The sequence below is a fragment of the Agrilus planipennis genome, unplaced genomic scaffold (assembly GCF_000699045.2).
Source record: "Agrilus planipennis isolate EAB-ADULT unplaced genomic scaffold, Apla_2.0 scaffold233, whole genome shotgun sequence".
NCBI classification, from domain to species: Eukaryota; Metazoa; Arthropoda; class Insecta; order Coleoptera; family Buprestidae; genus Agrilus; species Agrilus planipennis.
This window is the reverse complement of record NW_020440688.1, coordinates 395,999-406,900: the sequence shown is the minus strand read 5'-3', so window position 1 is coordinate 406,900 and position 10,902 is coordinate 395,999. Positions and strand designations below refer to the sequence as shown.

Sequence of the window (10,902 nt, the reverse complement as noted above, 5' to 3'; positions counted from 1 at the left end):
TGTTTAAGAAAAGTCCGGTTTGATGTATTTCCAACATACATAAAAATAACAAGGTCAACTCAACATGGTCTAAAATTATATAAATCTTTGAAAACACATGATACGAAAATTTCATAGCAAAACAAGAGCTCTAAAGGCTCTATTATCTAGTGGCGAAATAATTGGGATATAGCGAAGGGGAGATCCGGCTCACGTCTTTGTTCCTAGGAGGTCTTCGATCTTCTTGAAGTCTATTTTGTCGAAATCCCATGCAGCGCCAAAATGCGTCCATTAGAATTTCTTACAAAATTTAGTCTACCCATCCAGCAGAATATAACTGAAGTATATAAGGTATACGGATTTCTAAAACGAATTGAACAATTTACGAAACGTGTTTGCACTACATATGCGGTCAATATCGTAATTGCAATAAATGCCAATGAAAACAATTGAGAGTGGGCAACGTTTTATTTTGTCAGGTGAAGTGTCGACGGGCGGAAGTACCGGCAATAATACCATTGTTTCAAGGATTTGTAGCAATAAAAATATTCCGGCAAATTTGCAGAACTATTAAAAATTGACGTTACATCAGAGTTACCGATATAACCAATGTTGTTATTATTATACTTTCAATAAAAACATTGCTTTTATGAAAAGTGGTTTGGAATCATATGGTCTATATATAAAACATTTTCCGTCATACAGGGTGATCCATTACTTCTGGGCGGTACCTAATATCATTATTTTAAATGGAATATCCTGTACATTTTTATATTTTTGGGTTCTTTGTTTAATTTTAGGACGACTTTGCTGACAAATCCCTGTACCTATCTCTAGAAGTTTTTGAGATATTCAACTGTTTTTGAAAAAAAATCCGATTTCAGCCGCTTCAGTGAGACTAAACAGCATCTAAACCATTAAAGCTAAAAACCTGTGGTTTAGACACGTCTTTTTAGCACCAATTACAGTATCTGTTTTTGCTAAGGGGAAAGTGTTTACGTTATTTAGAGCTGGAACTATCGAAAGGTATTTTTGACAAGACAAATAACTTTTTTTTTTCAAATGGAATGACCCATACTAAATATACTGTTCGATGCGAAATTAAAAGCCTCGCTCTGAATAAGGTACATATTTTTCCATAGCAAAAAGGATAAGGTAATTCCTGCAAAAACGAACTGTCTATTTGGTCTCATTTAAACAGGTGAAATTGTGATTTTTTCAAAAACAGTTGAATATCTCAAAACTACTAGAGATAGGTACAGGGAACTGTTAATAAAGTCGTCTTAAAATTAAACAAACAAACCGAAAATTTAAAAACTACAGGGTATTCGATTTAATACAATAAAGTTATGTATTGGCCAGAGGCAATGGACCACCCTGTATGACTGAAAATATTTTCTGTATATAGACAGTATGATTCCAAACCACTTTTATAAAAACATTTTTTTGATTAAAAGTATAACAGAATTTTGGACGAAACTGCCTTAGGTGGAACACCTTGTTTAAATAGGATGTAGAAAGCGGAAGTAAAACAAATATAGTTTAAAAAATTGGGATACCCTTCTGATAAACCCGTTCAAAAATCATTTAAAAGCGAATCTTTGTATTTTTGTTTCAAATAGAAATCACTAATTAAATCAATTACATTTTAATTAAAACAAAAAGGACGTACTTATGCTTGAGCATCTTTCACACAAGACGGGTTCATTATTATTAAAAATGGTTAATTAATAAGTTACGAAAATGTGAGAGCGGAGAAGAAAACAGGAACTGGAATGTGTGATTACGTTCATGACGTATGTCAAAAACTGAAATGGCCACAGTAGCTCAATCTAAATTGAAAATTGAAAACCTTTGTATGCTTCGGAAAACATCATATGTATGGGGAATTTATAACTAGGGAACGTACGTGTTGAAAACCTTACTTCTCCAAGATATTGTAAAATTCAAGGAAACCCAAGTCCAAGTAAACAACGTATTGTCCACATGACGAGTACCTGTCATGGGGATGGAAAGTGTAACCAGAAAACTGCACGTGGTGAGAGAATGAGGGAAAAAAAGAATGGTTAGGAAACGTGAATCCGTTCAATTCCATAAGTCAAAAACTGAAAGGACCACAGAAGTTAGACTTAAGTTGAAATTTTTTAACCTATGTATGTTCTTACAATCCAGTATGGGAAATACTTACCTATATAACAAGGACAGAAAGTGTTCGGGACCGGAGTAACTTCCTCAGTTTTCTTTTTCGGTTTTCAGTTACATATTTAGTCACTTGCGCTTAAGTCTACTAGTTCAGTTATCACTGAAAATGGATTCTTAACTGAAAAATCGTTTTTTACAGCTTTCGGAAAAAATTGCAAATGAGTTGTTTTCAAATAAAATTTTTTTGAAACTTCTGCGTCTACTTTCACAATAAAACAAGAAAACAAGCAAAATTCTGGGATTCAGCTGATGAAATCCATAATTGCATTTTTTATCAAAAGACACATTGCTAAAAATATCTGCCAGGTATGCACATTTTATCAGCCATTAAGAATTTGCTAAAATTTTAACAAAATTTTGTCATGAATTACTTATTTTGTTCTTTCATGACCAATAACTCATTTCGGAGCTCATAAAATCTTTTCTCTGGATAGCAATCTCACTTCAGTATAAATACTTACACATCATCATCATCATAAGATCGTCAGTCCTAAGACTGGTTGGACACGTACCTCCACTCTTTCCTATCCTGAGCTAATCTTCACATTTACCTAAAAGTGGAACAACCCATATCCTTAACTATTTGCAAACAGTAATCTAATCCAGGCCACCTTTACCCCTCCTAACTTCCATACTTACACATAATAAATAAATAATCTGTATTGAAGTGATACTGATTTTACATTTCTTAAATTGTCCCGGAAGAGCTATTTAGGTTAAGGGGAACACTGGTGTTTCGTGGAACATAGTTTAAAAATTTTGACTTGAACGTTGTATTAAAAAAGTAGAAGTTATATCTAATTCTATTCCAGATACTTCAGCACCGACGTCTTATTATGACATTAACAAGTAAAAAAATATGTGAACATAACGGATGTCTATTACTGCCAGTTGTAACGGACAACCGGGAATGTTGGACGTCACACTAGTCAGTTGAATTTATCCAAAGTCGTCTGGCAATAATAAGAGTTATGGGGTTCCTTGGCCAATGGACTCGAATCCAGGCCAGAAACTTAAGAGATTATGGGTTTCCCAGACTCGTTTAGTTCTGCTTACATATCAGCCATAACGTAACGTTTTGTAGAGTTCAAGTTTTTAGTACTTTTCCTAACCAAGACATGAAAAAGTCCTCACAAAGCGGATTTCGCTGTCGGCGTCGTCCACGTTCGATTTAGCTACGCCGCGGTTTCCATCGCATGCTACGACGTAACTTTCGTTGAGTGCTAAAATGTTACACTCAATGTGCCAAAAGCAACATAACTTCAAGAAAACAGATTCGTACTTCTGAAATGGAAATGTTTATTGCACATTTAATCTAGAAACAACCCGTTTATTAGTTTCATTGATTCTACTATCCTTCCTTTTACCGATATTTTTATTATTCCATGAGGACTGCAAGGTTCCTTTGAAAACCGCTACCTTTCCTTTCCGTAATTTATCGTTAAATATAGCAATACATTTGGTAAGCTTCAATTTCCTGAAAGAGCGGCAGATCCATTAGGAGCGGATTAAAGATGTTATAGAAGAAATCGCACGAGCGTATTACGAAAAAATTCACCCGAGTGAAAACATTTAATCTACTTCGTCTTATTTTTACGTTCAAATAAAATCCTCATCTAGTGTAGATCCCATACCTATTTCTATTATTTTAATGTGAGTTCAAGAAAATTTTCTATTTAAAAAATTATGTTGTCTAGTTTTATTAAAAATGTACTTAGATTTGTCCGGATCATTTAAAATGCTTTTGTCTGCATTACCTAACGAGTATAGGGTAGAATCAAAATCAGATACCAGTAAAAACAGTTTATTTCTTGAATAGATCACGTTTCGGTGTAAATACTTTATCAAGGCTATAATTGGTAAATATACCTATAATTCCTCTGAACAAATTGGTAAAGGCTTTCGCGGCTAGTAGGTGAACTGATGCTGTTTTGATTCGGGTCTAAAGGTCGTCGTGTGTTGGAGTTGTTTCCTAACTTTCCCATCCAATATGATAATTAGATAGTTAGTTAATTAAATAAATGTTCTACCTACTCCTAGCGAAGGGACGTTTGTAAAGAAAATTAGTACAACTACGTAGATTGACCTTTAATCGGAATTTGTAATTGAGAATTACAAATACATTGAGGTGTTGAAATGTCAACGAGGGCAGTCACTTTTACAATTTATAGATGGAAGATAGAATTAGGTAAATAACGTGCTGCCATCTGTTGAGTATAATAAGAATTACGACCCTGCAATGCTGCAGCCTGGTAGTTTTTCATATTCCTAAGTTTAAGTTATCTTGAATTGACAAAACTTTGCAAAGATATAATCTGAATATGATTTCTCTGATTTACATGGGTTTAGGTGCCACTTAAAGTAGTAAATTGTAAATTTATTTACAATTTTTGTACAATTAAGTCACGCATTAGAATTTAGGATGAATCATGCGATTATTTCTGAAGCACTGGTACGAGTATCTTAATTAGGTTTTGTAAATAATGATTAAAAAATTATCTTACCTCCTGGTTTACAGTTTAAGGTTTGATTATGTAATGACATGGACAAGTATGACAACAATAAAATCAAGCCAAACAACCTAAATATTGCATTACTGCTTTAGTAGTTTGGAAAAATTTAATGAAACGTATAGCACAATATCGTCTAGGAAAGTTGAATAGAATAATGATTCCTTAGTGTGTATAAACAATCAGTTTGACTGGTATGCAATGAAGATCTCAAAGAGTGCAATTTAAATAGATATAATGTAGGGAAAATTTCACTTGAGCGAATTATTTTGTGACTAAGACAGTGGAAGAACATTTAAAACTGATTTCAAAAGAACCCGTGAAAGAATGCTTAATAGAAGTCTCTTATTGCTGCTGATTCGAAAAAAAAAAATAATCAAAGTTCTCAAAGCTTAATTTAACATAAAAACAAACACAAACGGAATGTTTGCTACTACATGCAATTCACTCTTACCGAAATTGAAAAAATTCAATAGTTATTCAGTATTGAGAAACAGAAAATTCTGATGTTAATGGAACTTAACACAACTGGAAATTCATCCGTATTTAAACGAGTGGAGGGTATTATAGAGGAGGAAGTATTTTTGAATTGTTGTTAATGTTTTAGTTTGTATGTTGAATTGAATAAAGTGAAATGACACAACTACAGAAGGAGCTATTACAATGGTAAAAAATAGGAAAATTGTGTTTAAAAGAAAATGTTTTAATCTATTAGGCGCATGAGATGTACAACTAGAAGATCTGTGTGCTAATTTATTAAAATTACGTATGTGATGAATGTTCCCTCGCGTGTGAATGAAAGAACAGCGATACATTTCGGCATCTGGATAATATGATTTGGACTCATTCCGAAATGTCTGTATACGTCATAAGCCAATGCCCAATGGAACATAAACGATTAACAAATAATGTATTATAGAATTAACATTTATTTTGTTATTTATTGCGATAAAAATTACTTGAATGACATTTACTATTACATTTTATCTTATTTATTACACATTTGTGTTTTTTCTTACCACAATTGTCTAAATCATATTTGCACCTAGTAAGAGTCAATTAAAGTGGAAACTTCTTCTGACAGTCATTAGATTCTTTCTGAAGAATCCAACAGCATGAACAGCGAAACGTTAAAAAAATTAGCCGACCATAACGGAACTCGGAAGAAGTTTCTACAGTAAACAATGACCATACAAGCATTCACACAGTCAAATAATAAAATAAAGTACTTGTTTATTTTAATTTTTTAAAAGCCTATTAACGTACCTCATCCGTCAGGTTTCTTTTGAGATTCTCAGATACATAATTGAATTTTGAAAGTGCACTGCTGCAGATACCTAGCATGGGAAAAGGAAAACAGTAGCCGTCCAACAAAGTTCATTAGTGTCTATGTAGTAAGCAAATCATCGTCTTCATGGTCCTATTCAGAAACTCTGGAATTTGGAATTAAATTATTAAAGAGGTAATTCCAGTAAGATGTATATTGATTCTATAAAGAAATTCACAAACCTCGCGTATTTTCGTAAATATCTCAGGTGTTCTTAGCATTATGATTCGCGAGTTTGAGGCAAAAAACTTCCGAGCGTCCTCAACAAAAGGAATGAAACTTAACATATGAAGGAACCTCTTTTTCCGATAAATGAGAGTCGTGGTTACGTACGCGAAAACATCTCCAGATCATATCGGTCGAAAATTTTCTTAAGATCGAATCGAATACTGAAAAATTTCTTAACAAGTCAGTTTAAATTTACATGCATACTACTGTAATTATTCATTAATAAACAGCATTATGCGTAAACTCCGCATTTTTATGGAAGTTTAATGTCAAGTCAGCATTTATTTAATATTAACGTCAATGCTTAAAATTCATAAATCGTTCGCTATATAATTTCGCGATCTCTCTTGTGACGAAAAGCGGATTGATAGAGTGAGAAAAACGTAATTGAAGGGTCAACAACGCAAAGAAATACGCCAGTGCAACGCCGCATTCAATCAGCTGGTAATTGCATAGGAGACGAAAAATTAGAAGAAAAGAAATTAGTAGGGATATAAAGTAGAGGATAGCGCAGGGTCCAGTCGCCTTCAATAAAAAGAAGTCACTTCTATGCTCGCGAACTGTTAACTTAGAAATTCGAAAAAGATTGTATGTTTGGAGCACGGCGGAAAACAAAAGGTTAGAAGCGTTCGAAACGTGATGTTATCGGCAAATGATGAGGATACCGTGGATAGAGTTGGTAAGAAATGAAGAGGTATTGGAAAGAGTAAGAGAACAGAGGATTCTATGGAAGTCAAAAAGAAATAAGCGAGATAGGTTAGTAGGTCTATTCAGAGACATATTAGAGACAGAAACGGAAGTTAGGAGGGGTAGAGGTAGACCTAGATACTTGTTCGCAAATAGTTAAGGATATGGGTTGTTCTAGTTTAGAGGAAATGCGAAGATTAGTTCAGGATAAAAAAGAGTGGAGGTGCGTGTCCAAACAGTCTTAGGACTGACGACCTTATGATGATGATGAGATTAGATTAAGTATGATTCAAAATAGTTATGTTATAGTCAATAGTATCTATCTATCTTTTTAACGATTTAATCTTGTATTTAGTCAATCGATGTACAGTTTAATATACGTAATAAATAATTCAGCAATACAGCATCAATAATTGGAGTAGGTCAGTATTTCACTATAGAACAGTTGTTGCTACAATGATATGACATGAAACATGGTACTTGTTTACGGGACTAAACCATATGACGACTGTAGAAGAGATAATTGTTGATTTCATAGAAGACGAATGTTACTTTTCTTAATAGACACTATTGATGTAGCGGAAATCCGCACGACGTGTATCCTTCGCGTCTTCAACAACAATTTTTTTGTGTTCATAATACTTACATCATCATCATCATCATCATAAAGTCATCAGTCCTACGACTGGTTGGACAGGTACCTCCACTCTTTCCTATCCTGAGCTAAACTTCGCATTTCCCTCAAACTAGAACAGCCCACATCCTTAACTATTTGCTAACAGTAATCTAATCTAGGTCTACCTCTAACCTTTCCTAACTCCTGTTTCTGCCTCTAATATGTCTCTGACTAGACCTTCACGCCTAAGAAGGTGTCCTACCAACCTATCTCGCCTATTTTTTATTGACTTCCATAGAGTCCTCTGTTCTCCTATTCTTTCCAATACCTCTTCATTTCTAACCTTTTCTACCCACGATATCCTCATCATCCGCCTATAACACCACATTTCGAACGCTTCTAACCTTTTCTTTTCCGCCGCTCCCACTGTCCATGTTTCNATTTAAACATTGCAACTCCTCTTCACCACTCATCCCCCCCAACAGAGATTGAATTTTTTAATCAATTTCAAGTAAATCGAACCAAAAACAAACATGCAATCTTAACAAATGAAAGGCTAGACTGATGTTTTGACTGATAAATTTTTTGTTTTGCTGTCAATTTCGTTTTGTCATTCCATGTCAGTTGCGTTTACATATACCACATTTTTCTCGTGGAAAGTGATAAAAAGTATCCTATGTCCTTCTCCCGGTTGTAAGATACCTCCCCATCAATTTTCAGCCAAATCGGTTCAGCCGTTCTTGAGTTATAAGTGAAGTAACTAACACGACTTTCTTTTATATATATAGATGTGGTAACCTGTAGCTTGTAACTTTCGTGTTACAAAATTTTACAATTTATTCACCTTAATTTATTAGCGTAATATATTTCTAAAGCTACTACTATTCATTCACTTAAGTTTTGGCAATTCATCTATATTCTGAATTCCTTTTTCCATTTATTTACTCTTGTACTCTTTTTCATTTCTAAGGATCTTCCTGTAAGACCTCTACATATTTTCCTCTTTTTCTAAATGTACCTTTTTGATTCTAATTTGACTTTTCCATTAATTTTAAAAGCTTCCACCACATATTCTCTTTTTATTTTACTTTTTCTAAAACGTACTGTAATTTACTTCTTGACTACTTTTACTACTACTCATTTTCTTCATATTAGATATACTTTTTTACCATTCTATACTTCTTCATTGTTTTGTTCATTTGTTAACATTATAGCCTTTTTTGAAAATATTAAATAGGTGTCTCGATATAAGTGTTTTTCAGTTTAATATTGATAAATTTCAGAACAATATGCATTTATGTAAACCAAAGTAGATAAGATAACACTATTAAAAATATCTTGTAAATGTACACGGTGTATTTACATCTACCTATTTTATACCTACATATGAATTGTATAAACTAAACAATTTTATTCTTCTTCCTTTTGAACTATTTTTCACCTCCTTAACATATCTGTCATCATTTTTAGACTATCCTCTCCTTCCATTAAATTTCTCATTTTTTTTTTGCATCATTATTCGTTGTTCCACATCTCACAAAAATGTGTTCGAGGATTTCTGGTTGCAATTTACACAACTTGTTCGTTAGTACTTCTTCCCAGTACCTTGCTCATTGCCAACTGTCGTAAGAGCTTTAACGGATAGTAGATACTTTACTCTATAGTTTATGTAATTTATTTATGAGAATTTATTATAACTGCATCTTCCTTACTGAATCTTGAGTATGTTGCAACCGATTTGTTCGTTTTTTGGTTTGTGTTGTTAATATTCCATTGTTTTGTTTCAGGGATCATACGGGATTGTTAAACTTGCGTACAACGAGGAAGACGATACGCATTACGTAAGTGTGCTTTTTGCATTTTTTTTTATGAAAATGATAAATCGTTATCGATTTTCGCTTTTGTTGCGAACTTTTCGAAATGCTTCGTAAGCGAAGCAAAAACCCATCCAGCGCCTCCGTTGACGAACTTTCGCTGCAAAAACGGTTTTCACTAGCTCATTTCATCGCGCGGTGATTGTTTTGTCATTCATTTCTACCAACAATAGAAAACCTTTTTTATAACTTCATTGATAATACCCAAGAAACCAATAACTCCTATCAAATATACAACAATTCTCGCAAATGTCATGTTGTCATCATTTAATATGAGTAAAATGTACACAAACGTTCAACCCTCTAGCGGAGAAAAGTTGAAACCGTTACAAGGATTAACTTATTGTTAAATTTAAGATCCAGAATAAGCATTATATATTTATATATAACAAAATCAAACATCTTATCTACAATAAAAATATTAACCGATAGACTTATAAGCCATGAAGTTATATTGAAACAGAAGGTGTATTTTTTAAGGAATTGAATTGAATAAGAATTATAATTAATAGCTGCTGCAAATTTACTGTTAATGTTATTGTGTTTGAACTTATATTTAATACTTTTACATATTATATTATTGACAATCAATCTCCAAATAGCTTTAAATATCTAGATTATGTTTATTTGTCTAATTTACATAGCAGTACACCAATGAAACTACCACTCTATTTTTATTAAAAAAGTCACGCTTAAATCCCATTGGTGAAAAGAAGTGGGAAGCAAATAGAACCAAGCCTGGTGATTATGTTTTACAGAGAAGTGCTCCTCAGTTATGCACCTCTACCTTTTTCTTGGCACGATTTCCTGGGTGTGTTATAAAGGAAAATCAATTTGTGTCCTCATTCGATAATCCGAGCGGTTTTAGAGTAAATCTCGGTTCAATTTCATTTATTGTTGTCGATAGAATTTAATAGCAATAATTTCACCTGGTGTTAGAATCTCATACCAGATTCAACCACGCTTATCCCATAAAGCACATATTGTAGCATCGTATTCTTCCCGATGTGATTTGGCTTTGCGGTTGATGTGGCCGGTTTGCCAGAACTGACATGATTTTCTTTAGAATTCTTTAGAAGTATATCATATATCAATTTCTCCTGCACTCCGACGAGCAGGTTTACGCGTGCTTGTTAGGTGTTTCTGCTGCCTTTCAATTTTGTCTAATCGTATCACCTTTAGAATCTTTCCCGTGACTTGTAAACGGTAGAAAATACATTTTTGAGACACATTTGATTGTTATTCCAATTGTTCTTGCGTCTGACTGCCACTACTTTCCAATACTAGTAGTTCGTCGTTTTCACACTTTTTTTATGGTTTTGCACGTTCTCAGTTTCTCATATCAAAATCACTTTTTTTTTAATCTATTACAGCGCTGTTTAGCTTGTGGACACAAAACCGGATATAATTAGCACAGAACAGAGATGTGTTATTGTATGGAATTTGTAATATTGTGAATTGTAATAGATATTGTCAATA

The 10,902-nt window shown here is 33.4% G+C and overlaps 1 protein-coding gene across 2 annotated transcripts in view; it reads left to right on the top strand.

The window, feature by feature from the left end:
- LOC108739778 (calcium/calmodulin-dependent protein kinase kinase 2) overlaps nt 1-10,902 on the top strand; it is a 159,186-nt gene that overhangs the window by 64,969 nt on the left and 83,315 nt on the right. For both annotated transcript variants that reach the window (XM_025979790.1, XM_018473836.1), the window contains exon 3: nt 9,337-9,390. In XM_025979790.1, the coding sequence (XP_025835575.1) occupies nt 9,337-9,390 (54 nt within the window). The remainder of the gene's footprint in view (nt 1-9,336; nt 9,391-10,902) is intronic.